At 38.5% G+C, this 25744-nt stretch overlaps 1 protein-coding gene across 3 annotated transcripts in view; it reads left to right on the top strand.

The window, feature by feature from the left end:
• The window catches only part of LOC135166286 (metabotropic glutamate receptor), a 99456-nt gene that overhangs the window by 29859 nt on the left and 43853 nt on the right, over positions 1 to 25744 (top strand). For all 3 annotated transcript variants that reach the window (XM_064128407.1, XM_064128408.1, XM_064128409.1), the window contains 2 exons: positions 8536 to 8751; positions 16342 to 17005. In XM_064128407.1, the coding sequence (XP_063984477.1) occupies positions 8536 to 8751; positions 16342 to 17005 (880 nt within the window). The remainder of the gene's footprint in view (positions 1 to 8535; positions 8752 to 16341; positions 17006 to 25744) is intronic.

The raw sequence follows: 25744 nt of genomic DNA, 5'->3' as shown, positions 1-25744 counted from the left end.
GACTCCAGAGGACAGAGTTTCCATTGAATACCACATCCCAGGTAGGAATCGCCAAGCTTCACGCCCGGGCCAACCGTGGGTCAGGCACGGCTGAGCAAGCTTTGGTAGTCCTAAACTCCACCAGGCTTGGGATCTTGGTCACATCAGAGAAAGCCCAGGCTTGGATCCTTCCCTGATATCAAACCTGGGTACCAAGCTTGTGGTTCATAGCCTCTCGACCAGTCCTGGGCCCAGACTGACGAACTGACTGAAATTTATTTCTTTCCAACTAGGCGGCATACTGATTTTACTTACACGTGAAATGAAAGGGTGGCAATGTCCTATGGTATTATGCCTAATTGTTAACCCCACATTAATTCACTTCTCAATAATTATAATATCGCCATCCAGGTAGCGCTTCCATAACCGACACCACAAATGTTAACGTGTTTAGGTTAAGTTCAATTCAGTGAGTTGCTCTCCATCATGAGTTCAACAGGATTTTCAAATTCACGAAAACGAGTGAAAAAATATAGTTTTTTAAAAAAATTTGGTGACTCTAATTGTGGTAATAGGTCTGACAGTTCTCATGGGAATATTTGTGCTGAATCAAGAGACGCTTCTGACGTGAAATTCGAGTAATCACAGAAAACTACATCCTAACCTTGGCTCAGCCTAGGCGTTTATTAAGGGGTTACTCTCATGTGAACGCCTATATTTTACCACTTTTTAGGAAATTTTTTTTTATGCGACAACAAACTTCAGTCATGTTGATTTGTTAATATATTTTTATTTGTATTTTGAAATGTACGAAAAAAATTTTTTTTTTTCGTCTTTTACATTTTTAACATATATTTTTTAAAAGTCAAAGCAGTCCCCAACAAAAAAAGGTAGTTCACTGGTCAAGGTGATAGCGGCTGTTCATGTTGTCTGAGATAAAAAAATCGAATGGATTATTATTCAGTAGATCTGCGGCTATCGTCCCGACCAAATATAATCAATTTCATTGAAAAAAAAAAAATATCGAACTTCAAAAAAAAAATGACGAAAATCTTGTTCTTTTTCGTTAAAAATCGTTTTAAAAAAATATGAAAATATTTTCGAAAATAAACAATTCTGGTAGGGACGATAACTATAAAGGAGTAGAAGAACATATGTAAATTTTAAAGCAATCGGTTGAATACTTTTTCTTGTAGGACGTTGACCGTTTCAGAAAATGATGATTCGGGAAAAACGCGTTTAAAGTTTAAAGCCTGGTAGACAATCGCTTACGACACGTCGGCGACTATGAGCTGTAACTTATCAAATACTATGAATTTCGGTCTGAATTTTTCACAGTATGTTTTCAATAGGTTTTACTGTCAAAATATATAAAAAAATCGATTTTTCGAAGTGATCACATGAGAGTAACCCCTTAATATATGAGCCTGGAACGGCGCTGGTTCAAAGACCTGGACCAGCCTTAATAAGTTAGATTGGGCCAGCCCTCGTTACCAGGCCTGGCCCCACGTTACATTCCAATGCTCATCCACTATTGATCCAGGCGTAAATACCAAGCATCATCCAAGCTGATCTAGTCTTGGGAATGGCTTGGGTGAAGCCTGGGCCAGTGATGATTTCCTACCTGGGATCTGGTAAGGATTACAATGCTCTCAAGTTTGGAGCACAACAGATCATAAATTAGTCCTTTTCTGGAGACTCCTTCAAACACATCCTGAACCTTGTCGAGTGATTTTTGAAGATAAACAGAAGAGCTGTGTTCTAATTTTAATTGTGGCCAAAATGATTCGGGAAGGGGGTTTTGAGTTCAACTGTAGAAAACAACAATACACACAGGCACTTACATACCACTACTGATAGAAACCAAATAATTATATTTTTTGGCAGTAATATCGTTAAATTCCAATCTTTTAATTTGTTATATTCCTAGAAAGAATATTTTGACTAAATAATATATTTGCGGAGTAATATTTTGACTCGTTATATTTTTTAATAATATTTTGAAGGGTCATATTATTATTAATTAATGTTCAGAAGTGTTACCGAGGAGCTTACAAGGGTAGTATACAAGAAGTCAATCATCAAATTCTGATTAATTTAGTGAAACGTCATTGGAGTGAAAGCACGACGGGGTTTCTGCGGCACGATTGAGCACCTCGGTAACGGTTTACAATTTTGCGAATTTCAAAACGCCGTTCCGAATATAGTGCTTACAGTGACCCAATTTTGAGCTTTCGAGATATTCGTAGCAATGGAAAGCTCGAACAAAACGATGAAAAATCTGAAAAATGCGGAATTTCTTCTTTTATATTGAAAGAACTTTCATTGGTAATATAAAGTACTAGGGAATTATCAAAGAAATTTTATTTACTGTAACAAACTTCCGTCAGATGAAACTCAGGGAAACTTAATATCATTGCTCTTGTTGTAGAGTCATTCCTTAAGAGAAAATATACTACAGAAAATATAATTACTTCATCTCCTAGTCAATACTGGCGTTGATGAGGATCTAGAGTAGTTCTACCTATTTAGTAAATCCAACAATTGTCGAAAACTACAGAAAATTATTGAAAAATTCAATCGAATTTGTACTTGCAATTTTTTCCTCAATTTAATGATTATTACTGTAAAAAAAACAAGTTAAAATACCAGAACTTGATACAGTATCGTATGGAAAAATCAACATTTTCATTGTCGTCAACGATCAAACCACCAATTTTTTGTAAAAGATTATTCACCGTTGAGGAAACCAGTTCTATTATTTATTTATGAAAAAAAAGATGTGTAACACCATATCAATAAGTTCAGAAATTTGATTTAGACAATACTGACAATCGAGGAATTTTCCCGAATTTTATCCGTGCAATTAGATTATTTTTTTCATCCCAATTTCAACCAATCAATTGGTGGCATTTTCCTTCACGTGGCACAAGTAAAACGATTTTATTTTGATTATTTTTCCCATCCAAATCTTGGCCAATAGGATTGCACCATTCGACGTTATTTTGTATAGTCAACACGGTATTTCAGCGGATATTCTTGGAAATTTCACTGGAAATTTTGCATGTTGATATATATAAAAAAAAACAAATGTTGAAGTAACCCTCAATTGTATCTGACAGATTAAATGGCAATTCGTTGAAAATTATGTCTCATGGTGCAATTCTATCGGCCAAGATTTGGATGCAAAAAATAATCCCCCGAATACCACTCGAACTTCGAAATTATCTGATATTTCCCTCAAGGTTCCCTGCAAACAAATAAGCTCGTCAAGTTTTCCAGAAAAATCACTCGCGCTTCGCGCTCGTGATTTTTAAACTGGAAAACTTGACACGTTCATTTGTTTGCAACGAACCTATCGGGAAATATCCGATAATTTCGGAGCTCTTGTGGTATTACATGCGATTATTTTTCCCACCCAAATTTCAGCCAATAGAATTGCACCATTTGTTGATATTTTGTATAGCCTACCTCGAATATCAGTGATTATTTTTCCCACCCAAATTTCAGCCAATAGAATTGCACCATTTGTTGATATTTTGTATAGCCTACCTCGAATATCAGCGATTATTTTTCCCATCCAAATCTTGGCCAATAGGATTGCACCATTCGACGTTATTTTATATAGTCAACACGGTATTTCAGCGGAAATTCTTGAAAATTTCACTGGAAATTTTGCATGTTGATATATATAAAAAAAAACAAATGTTGAAGTAACCCTCAATTGTATCTGACAGATTAAATGGCAATTCGTTGAAAATTATGTCTCATGGTGCAATTCTATCGGCCAAGATTTGGATGCAAAAAATAATCCCCCGAATACCACTCGAACTTCGAAATTATCTGATATTTCCCTCAAGGTTCCCTACAAACAAATAAGCTTGTCAAGTTTTCCAGAAAAATCACTCGCGCTTCGCGCTCGTGATGTTTAGACTGGAAAACTTGACACGTTCATTTGTTTGCAACGAACCTATCGGGAAATATCCGATAATTTCGGAGCTCTTGTGGTATTATATGCGAAAATTCGACAACTGAAAATATTCCAAAAGTAGCGTATCCACTCGGTAAAATACTAACCTAAGGGTAGAACTATTTTAAGTGACATCAGGGGTTCGAAGACACTGAAAACATCGTGATATTAGTTCTTTATCGTTATTCTGCCAGACTCATCGGTTGCCTCACTCATCCCAGTGAAGATTGACACTTTTGTGTTAATTTCAGATTTCATAATAATGGCAAGCTCTGGGCAACTCCCTACAATGCCAACAGGCTTTGTCTTTCTTCTTTGTTTACTGGCACCTGTCGATATACGAGTTTAATTTTCTACTTGATGATCAATAATCACGTTGGGATTCCTTTCCACAGACGCAACCATATTGCCCATGTGACCATATGACTCATGGGGCGAAAACCAACGATCTAGTTTGCAGTAGCATCTCTTAGATATGTTATAATGGTTATTGGTACGTAGGCTAAACAGAAGAAGGTTTTACCCCATGTTTGGTAATGACTTTCTTGTCATTTTCGCCGAAAACGCGTTTCTAATCGCAGTCCATAATCATGAAAATAACCATTTTCGGTTATCGTTTTCGGAATTCACTCTCTGGGAACACTCCAACCTCCATTGGGGCGCCTCCCGTGACAAAAAAAAAATTGACCGAAGAAAATGAAACAACTGGGCTTTAACACGTTGCCTGCCGCGCAAATTTTACATGACTTGGCCGAGGCGCCACCATGTATTTTTATTATGCGATGCATATTATGTTGAAATTTTATATACAATGGATAAAGTAAGTTGTACTAACATGTTTTATGCACTTTTCGTGGTGGGGGTCACCGGTGAAACAATGGTATTATTTAGAAATTTGTAAGTATCAATGTTAACCCCAATTACGTATTTTAACTATTGGGCGCGCCGCCGGTCACCGGTGGCCCCCACGGCCCTGTAGTCAAGTCGAGTGTCGGTCACCGGTGGCCCCCACGGCAGCCAACGTGTTAATAGAAAAAAAAATAAAGAGTTGCCTCCTAAGCATCATTAGTATGATACCTTAGACAATACTGTACCTCGCAATTGCATACCAGCATTCATTTTGTCTCATTCATCGGTTTGCCCTTTTTTGCTGGTTTAGGTTTCTCCATATAGTTACTATTAACCTCCACATAGTTACTATTCTAGGGACACGAAAGCTGTCCCATTACTTTTAAGATGTAAAATAAACCATTTAGAGCTTAAGAAATATTTCAAGGGAAATACGGACAATAAAATGATTTTCCCGTCTAGAACTTATTTGGGTGACCTTAGGTAAGGTATGATTTAGGGAGGTATTCTAAAGTGAAAAACAGGGGACAAGGTCCCGCAAGCGCCACGAGGGCGTGCGGCGGTCACTTTTACCTTCCCCTCAACTCCTGGTCATCCCCACTCTTCTAAGCTGTTCGGCGCAGAGATTATTTCTTAAAATGCAAAATGATTTTAGAAAGTACGGAAAAATGTTAAAAATTTTTTTTACAAAGAAGAAAATAAAGGGAAAACACAAAAATAGTAAGAATGATTGTTATTTTTTGTTTAATTAACTATCTCTTTCCCCATGATTTTCCCACTCATTCCCGCGAATTAGTGAACTATTTCATAACGAAATATAGAATAATGTATTTTTTTGATTGATTACGAATAATGGGATACTAGTAATATTCAAAATAATGTACGTAAATTCATTGATTCACCTGTAAACAAAAATGGTTTTTCGCGAAGGGGCGTTGGAGTGAGAGGAGATTTCTTTACGATTCGCGATCGCCCACTTTAAATAAAACGCGTCGATGACTCTACCTCTTGGGTGACGTGGAAAGAGTCTCCCTGTAAATATTTTATTTGTGCGAAAATGGAAAATCGTGAGCGAGAATGTATCAATGAATGAATAGATTCTTTAAAAAATCACCATTTATCCTATCTTTACCCCCGTTTTTCATCCTAATTTTCTGATTTCCATGCCAACCTTTTGTTGGGAGAAATTGTAAAAAAAAAAATTGAGTGCCTTCGCCGAGATTCGAACGCTCCACCGGGGAAATTGCCGAGTGGTGGGGACGAAACGCGCATGAGGGGAAGACGGTGTACAGCGCCGCGCACGGCTTCCGGAGGTACTTGTCCCCTGTTTTCTTGTCGGCGACATCAAAGCTTGAGAATACCTCCCTAAATCATACCTTAACCTTAGGGAGCGGGCCTGGCGCCCACGTGTGGAGAAATCCCCAAATTCATCTTCGCGGGGCTAGATTTGTAACCTTGAGGGGTTCGGTGTAAAAGCCTTCCCAAAAGGTTCATATTTTGGAGTGGGAGTACGCGTGGGGCCCGGATGTCCGAGAGGCATCAGGGGTTAGTTAGTTAGTAATCGGCCGTAGTAGCGACGAGGAGGGTTCGACTTTGATTCCTCATGTAATTCCAATCTCTAAAATAATCAAATATCTCTTGTAACCTTTTTATGAGTTCATTTTATTTATTTATAAATTCCAGCTGCATACTAAAATTATTGTATTCCTACACTATTAATTTGGCTGTGATGTTTATTTATCCTCGCATCCTCATGTGAGAACACGAGTGGACCTATATTTTTAGAGTGAGCTCCGAACCACTGAACTGGGCTTTAATAGTCCTTGCTATGTATTAAAAATATTTATTGGTCTCACAATAATTATGAAGTAACCCCACCCCTCGATCCCCGGTACCACCACACAAGGGAATGTTTTGAAGCTAATTCTCATTCATATCAGGGACCAGAGCAGGATTACCAGGAGAAGATGACCCTTCAACTAATATCTCAATATATTCCCTGTCATTTACCCCCCTCATGAGATATTTAGGTGGATTGTTTCAAATGGGATACTCTGTGTGTAGTATATATGTGGCATATATCACAATATATGTATACCTTATATATCCCCTAAGTATAGCATGGTATACTCAAAAAACGTTTGAAATATATTTGCCTGATTTATATTTTGTCACATACCATTTCGTGTTCCACATTTCTGCTCGTTCTTTATATCATATGATGCAGATATATGCAAAATACATTTTGATAGGTAGTTTTCCTCCGCGCGTATACCGATGAAATTGGCGGTATCGAAGCGGCGATCTGGGTGAAAGGGGGGAGTGGCGGTTTCGTCCCAGAGTAGGTGTTACCATTGTAGAAGGTCAAGCTATTAATACTTCTAGGAATTTCGCACGCACTGAGGAAATAATATTATGCACTTGATCATACATTCTTCACATTTTCTCCTTCGAAATCGCGCAGATTCTGATATTTTCACATTCTTAAAGCAAAAAATTGAAAGAATCATGAATGGTTTTGGGATTACGGGAGTCTATCTAAAAAATTGAATCCTAAAACACAAGTTGAGAAAAAAAAAACAGGAATTGATTGTTCGGATCTTTACTCGTGAGTTACTCCAACGCCACTAACTTGACTAAATTACCCCGAATACTGAGCTCGGATCTCTTTGTCATAGGATGAATAATATCTGTCTATGGACAATTGTGTTTTGAAGGAAAATGTGTGTGTGTGGGTGTGTGTATGTTTGCATGTTTGTGTGTGGAGAGAGTCTGAAATCGTTACATTGTTAAAAAAAAAATGGAATTTCCTGGACATTAATTAATTCATTGTCAATGCAGTAGCACCCAATAGGGTGTTGGGATTAAAAAATTGTGCAATTTCAACTTTTACTAAGAATTCAGAGAAATTCCAGAATTGCAAGTGACAAGAAGATGACGATTCCTTGATTAAGTTAAATTTACAATCTAATATTCTAATCTATAATCTAAATTTACAATCTAATATATCTAATATTTTCAGTGTCAAATTACGGCGAATTTTTACTAAAATCCGAAAATTCATGATTTTTTCTTCCTTAAATCGCACTCACTGTTGCGATCCTCGGAATTCACAAATGTTTTTACCAGAACTTTCTGTTTTTCTGTTAATTTTCTGAAGACAATGAAACCGAAAATCATTGTTCTATTTGATTGTTCTATGAAATTTAGGAATTTTCAATGCCGAGATCTCCGGAAATTTGAGTGTAATTGCGGAACGATAAAAATTTTCCGAAACTCGTCACGGAAAATTCAGACAAAATTTTTAAGTTTTTGTATCTGAGGGTGTAGAAAATAAAGGCCCAAAAGCGTTAAAGCCTCTTCGCAGGGGGTCCCGTGATCATAAATTACGAACATTAATAAACTATTGAAATAATGACTTTATTATTGGAATCAAAGATAATTACCAGCCTACACTACCAATAAACGAAAGGTGGTAATTGGGATTGGTAACTATCAAATAATTATTTTGGTTGCAATGTGAGGTGGCAATTTGAGGTTATGTATTGTTCTCTAAATAATTCCAACCGAGTCTTAAGAACTGACATATACTTACTTATACTGTACAATTAATGATCTTACCTCCTATACAACAATAGACAGTACCAAAATATTTGACATTTTATTGGCATCGAAATATCATGAACATGTCAAAAATCAAATTGCAATTTTACTATATAAAATTATTTTTCCATTAGGTTGCCAATCTCCTGCGGCTATTTCACATTCCGCAAATATCACCGGCATCAACAGCGAAAGCACTGAGTGATAAAACAAGATTTGACTACTTCGCCCGTACGGTACCACCAGACACTTTTCAGTCAATAGCACTTGTGGATGTCGTTAAGAGTGCTAACTGGTCTTACGTATCGACGGTTTACTCCGAGGGATCCTATGGTGAATATGGTATCGAGGTAAACTTTTATAAATCTCGATAAATCCCTTTGATGTACTCAGTAACTTCGTATAGACGAAAATAGAATATTGGTTCAATGTTGAATGAAGCTTGGACCAAGACTAGTTTCGTTTGGAAGACTAGAAGCTTGATGTCCGAGCTTGGGCCAACCTTAGATTATCCTGAGTTTGTAACACTTGGCAATTTCGGATGCCAAATTCTGGTCAAGATTCACACCATCTTGAACTTCATACTCTGTACAAATATGCCTGTGATTGCATCTAGACCATTCCCACCTATATTATCTGGATATTGGTATATCCAAGGGTAGTCGTAGCTTGAATGAAGACTAGTTTTATTTGGTAGAAGCTTGATGTCCAAGCTTGGACCAACCGTGAATTATCCTGAGTTTGTGACATTTGGCCACATCGAATGCCAAACTCTGACTGACTTTCACACAGCCTTGGACGCCATACTCCATGAGCATATGCCTGTCATTGCATCCAGATCATTCCAAGTTATATTATCTCGTTATTCGTACATAGTAAGTAAACAATGATTGAAGCTTGGATTAAGCATCATCGTTTATGATCAGCTGCCACGCAATTGCAGCAATAATAAGGTTAAAACAGATTCATCAATTTTTCGTTCATGTCCTTCAAAATGAGTAATTGTTCTTTCCTTGAATTATCAATTGCTGATGTAATTATTGATTAAAAGGCTGAATCTCTTTTCGCTAATCACTCCCCCGATGTCGAAACTCGGTGCTTTAACGTTGTAGAGATTCCTGGGCTACATCAACTCGGAAAACACACGAGCAATATAAGGTGGTCTCAGTAGTGTTGTATACCCCGAAATTCCAACATGAGAAACACATTTTTCCCTTCTTAAAAGTTAATTGCCGTTAAAAGCAATATTCATTACAACATCCCAATGTTCAAACTCTTACAACCCCCTATTAAACCCTGAATATCCCCAATCCGTCATACTCTCGAAATATCCTAATCCAACATGTGACACCCGTTTCCCCAATAAACAACTCTCATTTAGAAGATTTTTCTGCAAACAGGCCCAATGAAGACCCTTCCTGATCCTCAGACCCAAATGTTCACTCTCTACCCCTACTCCGATCCTCTAATAGTCACGTGATCATCCCTCAATATCTCCCAGATATATTTTGTAGACTGACTTTCGAATTAGCATTGGACACGACTGGATATCTCAATAAACTGTACTTCCAGACAAGGAAACAAAGTTCTTTTATTTTGTGAAACATTAAGAACCAGTACGTTTACTCTGGTATCCAACAGTAGCTGAGTTGGGTAAATCCAACTTTTACTGATCCCAATTATTCTGCACTGTGAGGGTTCGAAACCCAATTGTTCCACCCTTTTTCCATAAGATTGCACGATGCCAGCCGTCTCCGAACCTCATACAGGTCCACGAGGACCGAATAACGAATTTCCTACGGTGCTCCTGCACTACAGAACCAGTGAACTCCTAGAACCTAACCAAACCTACGCCCTAACCTCCCGACTACTGCTCCCTTAGGTTGATGACTTAGATTGGATCCCTCAGAATCAACGCTTGGAGCCTAGAGTTCATTCACGCACTTCATTAAAAGTACTTAGATATTTAGTGTCTTTACGGACTCAACAACTCCGTGGGCACTTATGAAAATCATAATCTTCGAATCAAAAAATGATCCGTCCGTCTCACTATATTTTTCTCTCAACCTACGAAGACGAGCTTTGTTTGCTCTTGGATGAAGAATCAAACGGTTGGATTATGCTGTTGTTAAATAAGCACAAGTCGTATTTGTTATGTGATAATTTATTTATAAAAAACCAAAACAAAAACACTTTCACAATTTTATAGATTTACAATGATGGTTAACTTAAATGCGCGGAATTTGAATTTAATTCAATAAGCGGACTATTTACAGTGCTTCGATTAAGACTGAAATAACGACCGATTCGTTCCGCGTTGTTGTAACGTTGGAGACTCAAATTGAACTAACTATTAAATGTGCATTTGCACGTCAAATCGTGAATGGAGTGGGAGAAGTATGGCCATAAAATGAGGGTGGTCGGGCCTTATTTGGGCCGTAGGGTCTGTGCTACATGAGTGACCCTCCTAAATACATAAACGACCCAAGTAAATGGCGGGAAGTTGAGCAAATAAATGCTAAAAGTGTTTAATAAATTTGGGGAATTCCCCCTCTTACGGTTAATAAACTAAACATTTCAGAATTAGCGATAATATGGGTGATTATCGCTACATCTGGACATTATTACAGTATTTATATAATATTGGGAAAAATAAAGAATAAAGAATAAAGTTTGAGAAAAATATTCCGCCACGGAACAAGCTTGATACTGGCATAGAAACATATTGGGATATGGATAAACTCTTTATTTAACTTGCACGAGGAAGGCACGACTGATCTAGAGGACTGGTGTCCAGAGACTAACTTACTTCTTATAATATGAAATATCTTAACCAGGAGAAAAAACAATAGAACCTTTATGTTTCCAGAGGACAGAGTCTCCTTTGAATACCACTTGTGGTAAGGATCACAATGCTCTCAAGTCCAGAGCACAACAGATCATAAATCAGTCCCTTTTCTGGAAACTATTTTAAACATATGATAAACTTTGTCGAGTGATTTTTGAAGCAGAACAGAAGAGCTGTGTTCTAATTTTCCAACAAAACAGAATACACTTTCCATTGGTCTAGTTCATTACTAGCCCACGTTTGGTTAAACGGCTTAGATTCAACGTTGTATTACTAATTCTGGATCATGATTGCGACAACCTCAGTAGTCAAGGTCAAATTTGTGGAGAATCAGTAACCTTGAATTAAATTAGCTATCACCTTTGATCCAATGTCGGTTGAAATGTCGGAATTCAACTGGTCAACATCAAACTTGGAGAATGATTGGACATATCTCGATATCCAAGGCTTAATTCATAGACTACGGCCAATCTGGGTTTTGGCTAAGGTTGACCTCATGTTCGAGCTTTGGGCGAACTATAACTTCGCAGACTCGACGGCATTGCTGGAAATATTCTTAAAGAAGGGGATTCTCCGTCTAGAATTCGTGGCGTGACAATTCGTCTCATTCATTTCCCTTCAATCTTGAGTTCAACTGAGCAGACAGGCTCAATCCGTTAAGACCATCACACACATACACAATTCCGTAAGCTCGTAAGGCGCAAGCGTAAACCGTAAGCTGTAAAGTCTGTTCCACACACGTAGCATAAAACTTAAGCTTCGACCAATCCTGAACGAGGAACCCCCCTCCAGTCTTTGTTTGTCCATCTTGATCTGGAACCTGGGAGTGTAAAATCGATTTTGTTAACAATTTTTATGTGTGAAGAAAAGAAGTTGACAGTAAGGAAATTTAATAATTTTATTGACATGGTTTTTATTTAGAATGAGAGTTATTAAAATATTTTAGGGTTACCCTAATGGCGGGGGGGGGATACCCATTCCTGATTGGCCTATTCGCTAACGCTTGCGTCTTACTAACTTACGGAATTGTATGTGTGAATGCCTTTATGGTGAAATGAACTTTTCAAGGTTATAATGTAATAAATTGGGTGGTGCCAGATTGTATGACGGTTGTGGTCTTTTACCTAGACGTCCTAGAACCTACCTGATACCCCAGCCTCATTTCCTACCCGCACTTGCCTTTAAGCTAACTTACATCACACTCCACAAATTTCTAATTAACTCCGCATGCACTGGGTTCGCTTTCCGGTAATGAAACGAAAATTGGAGATCCAGTAACAAAGATAGGGAAGACCAACGCAGGTGCAAATGGACGACGGAATGAAGATTGGATTAAGCTCGATTGAGAATTGACGAACGTGGATGGAGTCTAGATTCTCGAGGTTGAGTTGGGTTTGGGTGAAGTTCGAAAATTGACCAAGTGTCCGGACTGGGTTTTTCAGCCGCCATCGAGACTTCAAGGACGATCCTCGATCAGCCCTTCAAATTTTCCGATAATTCTCCAATAATTAATTATCATTAATAACTACTTGATGTATTTTAGTGATATATAATTGGGTACATTAGCTACACAATTTATCAGTCTAATAATTACATGGGCTAAGGAAAACATTTATGGCTGAGTTTGAATCAGTCTTGGAGTGTACAATGAAGTCAAGCTTTAACCTTGACCTGCGCCCTCTAGTCTGGAAGAACAAGACTATTTCACCATTGGATTGAGATTCGAAGGACCATATACGTATATAAAATTGTGTTGTGTACCCTCGTAATTTTCTCATTTCCCATTTTCCTTTTTAATCCTCTAACACTTTCCCCATTCTTAATCCTCTAACGTATTCCTCATCCTAAACAGATAACCACCTCAAGATATTTAGTGCCTCCTAAACTCCCACTCCTCCATCTTCCTCTGATCCGCCATTTTCTGAACTCATGTTTCATAGAGGAGCTCTCCCTTAGCCTCAGTTCAAAGTCACCCTCCTGTACTTCAACACCTCTAAAAAATTAAGTCTCGTTCAGAAAATAAATGAGTCTGTGAACGGTATTCCACGTCTTCAGTTTTTGTAATTATAAAATACCATTATATTTCTGCGGAATATAATAATTGTTGTACTGTGGCAAGTTATATTGTGTGAATTCAGTTTCACGCACGATATGCCAACTGACGCTTACTGGTAATTATTGATTGATGGATTATTATCTTCATGGGTATCACCGGCATAATCCCGTTATGTGTTAAGTATTTTTCCAGTGTTTATCTTTGAAAAACTCTCGATCATTAACGTTCATCTCTTCTCTTTATATTTCCCTTTCGTGATTTGGGTGCCGGTCTGGATTATTCATTTCTCCCGTAAAATTTTCTTGTAAAATTATATGGAGAATGATCTTGGTTCCCTTCCTACCTAACCCAAAATTCTATCCAACTATCCTGTGACGTCATAAGATGTGGGACGCTGTATAAATACCTGTCTTTATCTCAGAAGTGGAGGTCCACGGATGAAGATCTCTATAACAAAGTAAAAAGGCTCGTTGTTAAAATAAAAGGAGAAATGTAATAGTCAGCTCAGTGGAAAAGGCCCTGGACTATAGATCAGGAATATCATTTATTGAATCCTGGGATGGTCGTTTTGTAATTATTTCTTGTCCAAACATCCGATAACGGGATTCACTGTTGGTTAGTAATTGTATTGGGATATGGGTAAAAATATTAGGTGTGTGAATAAGTCTTTCCCGTTTTTTGTAAGAGATGCCGCCACCAATACTGTGCGAGTATTCAATGGTTACATATGCCATAATCAAAGCTTATTCATCTGTCAACAATTCCACACTAACACATTAGTTGAAATTTTTTCGCATCATAAATTTTTGATATCGTGAAAATGTCGAAATTTGAGCCGAGTCGACGTCATTTGCGGGAAGTTTCACTTTATTGGTTCAATTTGAAGAAATCTGCTGCCGAGGCGCATCGATTGCTTCAGGAAGCTTATGGAGAAGGTTGTGTCGATGATTCAAGTGTTCGCGGATGGTTTCGACGCTTCAAAAGTGGTGATTTCGACGTGGAAGACAAGGAGCGTTCCGGGCGGCCGCAAATCTTTGAAGATCAAGAATTGGCTTGATGAAGATTCGTGTCAAACGCAAGAAGACGATGGCCAATACTTTCAATAATTCATTTGTAACCATTTTTTCACAATAAAGGCTCAAAATTTGAAAAAAACGGGAAAGACTTATTCACACTCCTAATATATAAATAAATGTAGCAACACAATTGTTTACTTTAACTAAAACTCTGTATTACTGGCACGAGTGACCTAGAGGACCGGTGTCTAGAGACTAACTTCTTACTATATGAAAGACCTTTACTAAGGGAAAAAACAAGAGAACGTTTATGACTCCAGAGGACAGAGTTTCCTTTGAATACCACATGTGGTAAGGATTACAATGCTCTCAAGCTCGGAGCACAACAGATCATAAGTTCGTCCTTTTCTGGAGACTCTTTCAAATACATCATAAACCTTGTCGAGTGATTTTTAACGATAAACAGAAAAACTGTGTTCTAATTTTCCAACAAATTGTTGCAAAATACTTTTAAACACAACTGATGAGACAGTTTATTAAAGGAAAATTATTTTTTGTATCCAAAACTTCATGTGTCCTCTTTCCCACAACTTGTGTCAATCTTTGCAAACGAGCCTGTGACGAGGTTATCCTTTCGGGGCCCGAGGAGGTTTGACCCAAGCTTGCATCATAAACCTCCCGCAATATTTCTGGACCGGGATTCAGGGTTTGAGAAAGAAAAGTCAACAGTATAATTCGGAAGGAGAATAATGATCAGAAATAAAGTAAAAGTCATGGGTATACGGCCGGTTAGCGTTGAGTATTTACATGAGTATAATATCTGATCGTCAGTGGTGTATCGACCATCCCAGGTAGGAAATCACCAATGTCCCCGACTTCACCCAAGCTATTCCCAAGATTAGGTAAGCTGGGATGAGACTTGGCACGCAAGCCTGGATCAATAGTGGATGAGCATTGGAATGTAACGAGGGCTGGCCCAAGCTAACTTATTAAGGCTCGTCCAGGCCTTCGAACCAGCGCCCTTCCAGGCTCATATATTAAAAAATGCCTAGGCTTTATTCAAACAATTTATAGTACTGAACATATCCAGATAAATGACAAATGAACCAGATACCCTGTGACATTCGAAAACTTACTTTACACTTATGTAACAATATGGGCTTAACAATTAGGCAGAATACCATAGGACATTGTCACCCTTTGGTTTCATGGGTAAGTAGAATCAGCATGCCGCCTAGTTATAAAGAAATAAATTTCAGCCAGTTGGTCAGTCTGGGCCCAGGGCTGGTCGAGAGGCTATGAACCAAGGCTGAATGAACCAGGCTTGGCACAAGCTTGCTACCCAGATTTGATATCCAAGAAGGATCCAAGCCTGGGCTTTCTATGGTGTGACGAAGATACCCAGCCTGATGGAGTCTAGGATCACCAAAGCTTGGTCAGCGGGGCCTAACCCGAGGATGAGCCTGGAACGGCACTGGTTCGAAGGCCTGGACCAGCCTTAATAAGTTAGCTTGGGCCAGCCCTCGTTACCAGACCTGACCCCACGTTGCTCCCAATGCCCCAATGCTTATCCACTATTTATCCAGGCTTGCGTGCCAAGCCTCGTCCAAGCTTACCTAGTCTTGGGAATAGTTTGGAAGAAGCCTGGGACATTGGTGATTTCCTACCTGAGATGTTCCATCAAAGACAGGTTGAAAGGGAGAAATTCAAAGGTCGTCACATATTTCCGGAAGGAAATTAATTATTAAAAAAATGTGTGATGTAGCTGCATTTTTTATTCAAAGGGTTCTTCCTCAAGAGCAATTCTTTAAAATGTGAAGTTCCTTGAATATTAATCCAATCTTAATTGAATTGAGATTACTTACTGATTGGTATGTCCTTTGACGTGCCAAATATTCTTGAATACAATTTTGAATATCAACCAAATGTTATTGTGTACATGTGTACCTTTAGTAATGATGATTGATTGTTGTACTGCAACAAATTATTATTCTAACCGACTAATTTAACTGACCCTCAGGTATTCACACGTGAAGCGACCGAGAGAAACGTCTGCATAGCCGCGGCGGAGAAAGTGCCGAGTTCGGCAGATGACAAAATATTTGATGCAATTATTCAGAAGCTCTCGAAAAAACCAAATGCAAGAGCTGTTGTCCTCTTCACACGAGCCGAGGACGCCAGAAGAATTTTAGAAGCAGCGAGAAGATCCAATTTGAGTCAACCTTTCCAATGGATAGCTTCAGACGGTTGGGGCCGTCAAAATAAATTAGTTGAAGGAATTGAAGACGAAGCGGAGGGAGCAATTACCGTAGAACTTCAATCGAAAAACATTCCCGGTTTCGACGAATACATGGCTGAGTTGACCCCAGAGAACAATCGCCGGAATCCTTGGTTCGAAGAATACTGGGAAGAGGTATTCAGTTGTGTACTCAGAAAAAATGTACCACTGGACACCAAGAAAAGTATCAATATTTGCTCATCAAAATTAAGCCTGACACCTGCTAATGGCTATGAACAGGAGTCAAAAGTACAATTTGTTGTTGATGCGGTTTATGCTTTTGCCATTGCCCTGCACAATCTGCAACGAGATCTGTGCGGAAAGAGTAAAGCTCTTTGCCAGGCCATGATCGATTATGACAAGGGTTTATTCTACAAGAAGTACCTACTCAACGTGTCGTTTGCAGGTGAGTAAAGTTTTCTTCTAGGGGTAAGGATCTGGGGGCACGATTCCGATTGCTTTGGCGCCAATATTTTGCCTCAGTAATTCGTGAAAAATACTTTAAAAAATTCTATTTGAATGATTTTTTAGAATTTCCGATCTTTAACTGTGTAAATTTTACATTTTTTGAATTTACATTCTACAATCGTGGTACTTTGACGATCAGTGTGGTGGGGGAGGGAGTTATTTTATTCATGTAAATGGACAAAAAATGGAAAAATGAACCAAATTTTCAGAGGAAATTTTAATTTTTTATTTTGATTCAAGTTTGGGGAAAAAAATTTTTTGTTCTAATTTTGTACATTTTTTTTTTTCATTGGTGACAATCAACTATGTAGTTTGTTATTTTTTCCTTAAATTATTTATCACACTTGAATTTTTTTTCTTGTATCATATTATTAATTATTTCTTGTATCAAATTATTAACGACATTTTTTTTGTTGCTTCCACATATTTAAGTTCTGAGTTTTTTGTGTTGGTGTAACTAAATGTAGCCCAAAAAGTCTGAATATGCGATTTTCAAATTATATCTCTATGTATGTATGTATGTATGTATGTATGGTTTATGTATGTATGTCCGTATCGGTATGTGTTTTCTGTTTTTGTTTCTTTTTGTTCACCAGGGATTGATGGAATACCAGGATTTTTTAAAATGAAGATGGCCCTTTGGAAACTCTATCTATTGACACTGATGATTTTTTAAATTTCCATGACAATTCAGAAGAATCCGTAATTTTTCAGTGAAATGATGTATTTTCTTTTTTTTGAAATTTCATGAGCGATTAATAGAACCTCGTGACTTTTCCTGTGAGTATAGACTTCCATTCACTCCATACATTGAAACCAATTGACATTGAAATCGGCAGAAAAATTCGAAAATATTCATATTCTTTCAAAAATTGATTTTCAACGACAACTCAAGTAATTATTATTACATAGAAATGAATGATCGTTTAAAAAGTTGATATTAATAAGCTCTTGACCGTTACCAGAATATGAAGAGAATCGCCTCATTTGTTGTTAAGTTATAGCATATTGCATAGGAAATTTTTTTCATGTTCTTCGTGATCAACTGAAAATATTATGAGTAATATCAATTAAATAACTCCTCAATTTTTTTCCTTAAAGCATTCTTGTTCAAGTCAAAAGTTGATGGAACTACCCCTATTATTTTCCAAGTTTCAGAACAGTAAAATCGGCTTTGATATCACATAACGCTATCGTCCCTTTATTTCATAAAGAACGATAGGATAACACAAATAACACGTCAGCAAATAATAGTTGAAATAATATTGTACGTGTCACGTGACCTTTATTCAACTCTCTTATAAAACCCACACGGCAAATATCCATAACTAGGGGGTTCCGCCCCCTGTTCCCTTCGCTCGCCAGCCCTGGTGGGGCTCCGCCCCCTGCTCACTTCGCTCGCCAGCTCCCAAGGGGGGGGGGGGGCTCGCTCCCTGCTCGCTTCGCTCGCCAGGCTCGGGCGGATTCGACCCCGCTCGTTTCACTCACCCTCCCGTCCTCAAGCTGTTGGAGATTAAGAAAATCAATTAAGATTAAGAAAGTAAGGCCCCTACATTTTTTTTGTTTAACAACAATAACAACAATTTAAAATTTTATCATTGCTTCATGAAATATATATAAGTATATGCGGCTTTATTAGAATATGGCTTCATATTAAATTATAGAAGTAAATTCATTAAGGCAAACCTGTTAAGAACAACTCAAATGGTAGTTATGAGAGGAAACTACGATTTTAGTTATCTGTGGTCTTTAATTCTATACCCTCTTCTAAAAACCCAAATGGAAAATAGAAAAAAGAGTGGTTATTGACTCATGATAAAAACCTACAAGTGAAAATGGTCTCCACAGGGACAGACTGCGTGCAGTAGGACAGAACACAGTAGAATAGACTCAACTACGGAATTTGTATCCAGTTGAACACGAATTAGTGAAAATGGCGATTGATAACTCTGGGAGTTGTACACATTCTTTCTAATCGATTGAGGCATACCATCGATCGCTGAAAGAGGCCAAAACCTCGGCGTTGTAACCGCCATTTTCACCATATCCATCTTGTGTTCAACTTGCACATCTCTAGGCAAGTTAATTCTACTGCGTTGTGCCCTACTGCACCCACCTCAGTCGGGTTTTGTCTCAGGAAGAGGGCTTCACATTAGCTTCTGAAAGAGACAATTAATAAGTGTAGCAGAATCAAGGTCCATTAGAAGAGATTTGGAAAAAGAAGAGTACAATTAATAAAACCAGAAAGATATTATTGATATAGAGTCCATATTATCCTGTGAATTAGTTCCATATTGGGTCCAAGTTATCCACGCATTTCTTTTCCTTTTTACTGAAAATTATAATCAGAAAAGTTATAAGCAAAATTAAATACTCTATTGAATTTAATTGAGTGTTAAGACAATTTAGATACATTTCCATGTTGAATTAAATTATGGTAATACTGTGTGTATCAATCCAGGCTTGATACACTCGAGCCACCAAACCCATATCACTCGAGATGTGCTGTTTTCGCTGAAGTCTCTCCAGGTGTTCGAACTGCGTGAAAATAAATTTAATTGTTGAGGAAAACTATTAACCACTTGACACTGACACTGGGTGCTTAACACACTATTTACTATTTTTTATTAGATACGGCTTTACGTACAATGTTTACAAAAAAACTTATGACTTCACTCTAACTGAACTCTCAAAAAATGAACCGAACTCTCCTTCAGTTTCTCCCGTGCGAAAGACCCAAGCCAGAGTAGGGAAATTGCAACACAACAATTATTTTTTGTTTATCTGATTGATGAGCCAAGAACCTTCTAACTCACTGGTGTGATCTATTGATGGTGGGAGTAGAGAGGGTGTGATTTGAAGAACGGCAGAAATTTGACATTTTTAAAGTGATTATTTCCTGGCCAGATTCTTCTAGAAGTGTGTTCAGCATATGGATGCTAGTAAAAATTGGGGAGCTCCCACCATAGATGAAGGGTTCGCAGGTTCTTGGTCTTCGCGCGATTTTAGGGTGGAGAGAAAAAAAAGGTGAATAGCTGGTGGAGACGGAACACTGTGTTCATTTTTGAACACTCTGGAGTTGTAAGTTCTAGAGTTTTGACCTATACAGAACAGTATTTACAATTTTTGCTACACGCTGAATTAATGTTTATGTCGCTGGTTGGATATTTGGGGTGGGATGTGTTGAGGAAAGAAGATGTTAGGGCGAGGAGATTGGAAATAAACACTCATGATTCAAAAAGAAACACTTGTTTATTGTAACACAAAATAGTGATGATTTGAGGACCTCCGATGAGGTGTTTCCTACACGCGGGTTGTTTCGAAACTGTCTCTACAATTAGAGGCATTTCGCGTTGGATATGAGATTGGAAGGGAGGAATATTCAGGGCGAGATCAGTAGGGACAAAAATTATTGGGCCCATTCCCCAATAAAAGAAAATCTAGAGGGGAAATTCGTGAGGGATTTTGGATGGGTATCCTAATAAAAGGGGAAACAGTGATGGCAGAGTATGCAGAGGGTATGTCATAAAAGAAGGTTGGGCCGCGAGGGATAATTTGGGAATTAGGACGGGGTTGGTAATGTTTGAGAGGGTCTGAGGAATATCCATTACAAATAATGCGAAAATTAATATTAGTACTGATGGCTAGGACTGAAGCTAAAATATTTTAGAATTTACCCTTAATGATATTTTTTGGGGTTTATATAATTTGATGCGCAACACATGTATTCGAATAAATATTATAGTGAGGAAAAAAAGTGGAAACAATAAAATCTGGAGAACAAAAATCCATTCGAAAGCTAACAACAACTATACGCAGGTTCTTATAATGGCATTTTCCACTTGTTTTTGGATTGCGCGAGGGGGGGGGCTCGTCCACCCTTCCGGGGTTCCACTCCGGCCTCCTCCAGGGGCGCTGCGCCCCTGGGTACCTTCGCTGTTACTCTGTCACAAAACCCTTCTTCGATTGTGCACAAAAAAATGGAAGGGGCGTGAGAGAAAATAAGAGATTAATTTCTCCCTTTTTCCCTTGAAATCTTAAAATATATTTGAGGGGGAATTTATTCAATATTTTTCCCGGACTCGCGAGAAAAAATACTTCCGGAAACGACCGTCAGATCGCGGCGCCAAAGGAAGCGGAATCGTGCAGATCTGGGAGAAGACCCAGGTAGGAATTGAAATTTGAATACAGCTTAATGCAAGATTCCCTGCGCGAGTCAAACTTGGAGCTAGGTAGCAAGGATAGAATGCATACAGGTGTGTTACGTCTCAATGCGATCCTCAGGTGTTCGAGATAGGGAGTTAGGGATGTCCCTTGCTGATGAAGTGCTGAACCACTCTACTTCACAATGGCGGGAATTTTCGGATGTGATAAACAAACACAAACACCAATTTTCTAATTAATGTAATTAGATTTTTATAATTCAATAAGAATTCAAAATACAGGTCACTATTACAACTTCTAATTTTAGGGGACGTATTGTTTCCGAACTAGTTGTATCCACATGTAGAATGGATTTATTTTAGTGGTATCTTAAAAATTAGTCTAGGTTTCTAAGATATGAGGTTCATTTCACTTCAAGGGGGCGGTGATCAATCAATCGTGGTCTTGAACTTACTGGTGGGGTTGGTCTTTCACCACTGTGATAAACTCAGACCGACCCAACCCCACTCTTCATGCTACGTGATTTGAACAAAGGGGGCCTCACATGTGGCTGTTAGAAAAAGATAGAAAGCACTTGAGATTCTCTTCAAGAAAAGAAAACTGTCTCTGGCAAAGGTCTTACGACTCAAACGGTTTAATGTAAGTCTTCAATTGCACTTAAAAAATCAATAAGACAAATTCTACAAAGGACTTTTGTTTTGGATAACCAGAGCTATATTGAGAGATTTGAAGATTTACGGCTGGTTTCCTATCCTATTCTAAAAAGGAGAGCCACATATCGTATCGAAAATCTCCAATCGAATCGAAATCTCGCAAAGATGTAGCCAGTATCCTATTGGTCGTTTAAATTTTAGGCGCTAATTTTAAAACATAATGTAAAGATCGTTATGATTCAACGTGAGAGAGAGATTCAAGTGTTGATCACAATTGTTGATGTCAAATGCTTTCGGACGAATCAAAGGTGAATCAAATTGATTTATATGACTAAAACAAAACTCATCCTTCATTTTCCGCGCGCTGCAGCGCACGTTCGGTCTCGTTTTACATAAGCTCAACATGACACTCAGTTATTCTGAATCTTTTTGGTTTGGGAATGCCATTTTGCCAAAACAGTGGAGCCCTCGGATTCAAACCATCAAAAAAGGCCAGTCTACTTACTTATTACGCACTCTACGTACTTATTTGTCTAAGAATTTGTTTGTCAATATTTTGAAAAATTCTTGAAAACATAACGAACACACTTACATACGGTCATACATATCAACAACCGGTCTAACATTACCAAAAATGAGATTGAACATGCGAGGGCGCTACTCTTATAGGAATTGTTTGTAATAATTTATTTTTTGTCACTGCTGCTACATTCAGCCCATGTCGAAGTAGTATATTTCGATGCAAGTGCGATGAGGTGGTAACGAGTGTGAAGTTGTTGCTCCGAAGCGGAACCGAGTAAACGAAAAGGCACTTTTCGACATGAGCTGAACGTAGTAGCAGTGACAAAAATGACCTTTTCGTTACTGAGGCGCGGAAAGCGCTTCCTACCCGACTGGTTTGAGGACGATCCTATTCTAAAAAGGAGAGCCACATATCATATCGAAAATCTCGAATCGAATCGAAATCTCGCAAAGATGTAGCCAGTATCCTATTGGTCGGTTAAATTTTAGGCGCTAATTTTAAAATATAATGTAAAGATCGTTATGATTCACCGTGAGAGAGAGATTCAAGTGTTGATCACTCACTCACTATGATTCAAGTGTTGATGTCAAATGCTTTCGGACGAATCAGAGATGAATCAAATTGATTTATATGACAGAAACAAAACTCATCCTTCAATTTCCGCGCGCGTTCGGTCTCGTAGGTTAAATATTATAAGACCGGACTTCACCGAGATACATTACAGCTCCTAGGAGTAAAGGTGCTCACCTACCCTCCACTAAACGCCATCTACTATGCCTCTAACGGAGAATGTCGAAACTTCGGAGTGACATGACAATTGAGCGTTATTCATTTTATAGTATTTCGATTAAGATTCCTCCCCCCCCCTTCGTACACCCACCGTAGGTCTTCGTAATGAAAAACAGATTATGGCATGAGGACGATGGGGTCGGGTTATGAGTCGTGTGAAGTTTGCAGCGCTCGGCGTGACAAGTCTACGTCTCGACTCGCCTCTGGCGAGCCACGACTCCAACTTGCCACGCCTCGTACTGCAAACTTCACACTCTTCACGATCCTCCACCTATGGTCCTCATGCCATAACCTAGTATTTCCTTTACTAGTAAACGAAGAATGACACAGTTCGCCACCCCTTGAACGTAACATCACTAACAAAAACTATAGTTCGGATAGACATGCCGCGGAGTGTTTTAACTCGTAAGATTGGCAGACCTCGGCTTCACCTCAAGCCGCCAACTTCACACTCATTGCCACCCCGTCGTACTTATATTGAAACATACTATTTCGCAGTTTGTTTTTCTAAATAAAACCTCTAGAAACTTAGGTTTAAATTGCGCTTAAAATAAACGATTGACCCTCCTCCATAAGTATTGAAAGGGATTCTGCTAAACAAAAATGTTTTGTAATACTTAAATATCGTTAATGTTATAAAATTGCAATCGCTCCTTCGTGATGAAATATTGTGGTTGAGGCATCAAAATCGATGCTGTTTTCCTTGGTTTCAAAGCGATTACATTTTTCACATCACTTCGTGCAGGAAACGACTAACTACGCACGCTAGGCGTGCATTATTGACCTTTTACGTACGCCATAATATAACATTCTGTACAAAGGACGTGAGCATGAAAGAAATCTTGAATCAAAAAACATGGAGGAAAATCATATTGAGTTTTCCATTCCCACCAATCCGGACAAAAATTAGAAAACAGCTACTCAAGCTGCGAAAATTGATGTAAACTCAGGAATTGACCCTAGTGACCTTGTAAGTCAAAAACCTACAGTCCAGTCCAATTGTTATTATGGTATTTCCCCAAAACAAAAAAATTCAACACATCACGTCAACATACGGTATTTCAACACAGTCATTTCAACATGTGGTGCTTTCACACGATCCATTTTAACACATTTACCTCGGTTGGGAGAGCACCGGATGCATAGTCAAAAGGTTCCGGGTTCAAACCCCGACCTGGACTATCCATTTTTCCATAAAAATTTTCTTGTAAAATTATATGGAAATTATATTAATACTGGGTCCCTTCCTGGCTAATCCAAAAATCCTACCCAACAATTTTCTGTGACGTCACAAGAGGTGCAGGGCTATACAGGGACAAAACCCAACGTTCAAAGTAAATCTGGAAATTAGTGGGATAATTCTGAGTCGAAAAGTCCTCGGGAACTTTTGGATCGGAAACTGCATTTTCAAGCTATTCAAAGTTGAAGTTGCACCAATTAGAATGGTGGGATGACCGGGCGCCTATCGATGAGGCCAGAGTGGTGGTGGTATCCCCACCATATGACTCAGTTTCTCTCAGGGGGGGGGCATAATAAACGATTGCATTTTTAGTTTGAAATGTTTGATCAGGCGAGAGAACGAGGAGACGGAGAAATGTGATTTTTTTCGATAATTTGTTTCCTTTCATTCGTGAACGCCCTTTTCGAACGAAAAACGGTCGCTTGTTTCACCCGCCTGAGAGGACTAGAGCCGGTGGGTGGGGAGAACACCAATACCCTTGCATTCCAAACACGGATAAACGTCCGTCCATCCCGTGCTCCTGATTGGGGCAATTTCAAAATTGAATAAGTTGAAAAGAATACGTCTGATCCAAAAGTTCCACAAGACTTTTCGATTTTAAATTATTCTCTTGACTTTTATTTTCAGTTGGGACGTAGGTCTATTAGACGCAATATAAATAGCCAGTATTTCATGTGAGCTACATCTTCATGTTGACGTTGCCTATGTTGAGATTGTTTTGTATTGAACAGAGATGTCTCGAGTTGATATGGTGATGTGTTGTATAAATATCAAAATTTTCTAGTGTTGAAAGGACATCTAACCCTTATTATCTACCTCTGAAAAATATCAACATCTTCGGGGTGAATTTAGAATTATGTAAATCCTGAACTCAAACTCTTTTTAAAATTTCGAGTTAAAATTCTCGAAAGAGCGGATTCAAGTCCTGGGTATACTTCCCTACTTGAAAACACGGTTTTTAAGATATTTATATTCGATATGCATATGTAGTATCGGGGAAAACTTATCGGGAAATCCCCCGTGTAAAAATGGTAGACAGATGTCCATCGTATTTTATTAAAGTAGGATTTGGATAAGATGTAAGGCTAAAATTTTGGATGTACTTTTATCACTTTATTGGAGTGAAACCCCAAGCACCCTCACCAACAACGCTTGGACCATTAGCTGACCCCCTCCACCGCGGTGGGGAATTTCCCAGAAACGGAAAATGGCGAGCTGGGCCCGATAACAGCGGTGGGAGGAAAGGCTAAGTGGGAGGAATCGGGGGTGCCAAGGGATAAGTTTTAAATATAGGAGAGGAGTTGATAT

Source organism: Diachasmimorpha longicaudata, chromosome 9, assembly GCF_034640455.1.
Source record: "Diachasmimorpha longicaudata isolate KC_UGA_2023 chromosome 9, iyDiaLong2, whole genome shotgun sequence".
Lineage (NCBI taxonomy): Eukaryota > Metazoa > Arthropoda > Insecta > Hymenoptera > Braconidae > Diachasmimorpha > Diachasmimorpha longicaudata.
Note: the sequence above shows the minus strand (reverse complement) of the source record. Positions and strands in the feature narration are given on the sequence as shown.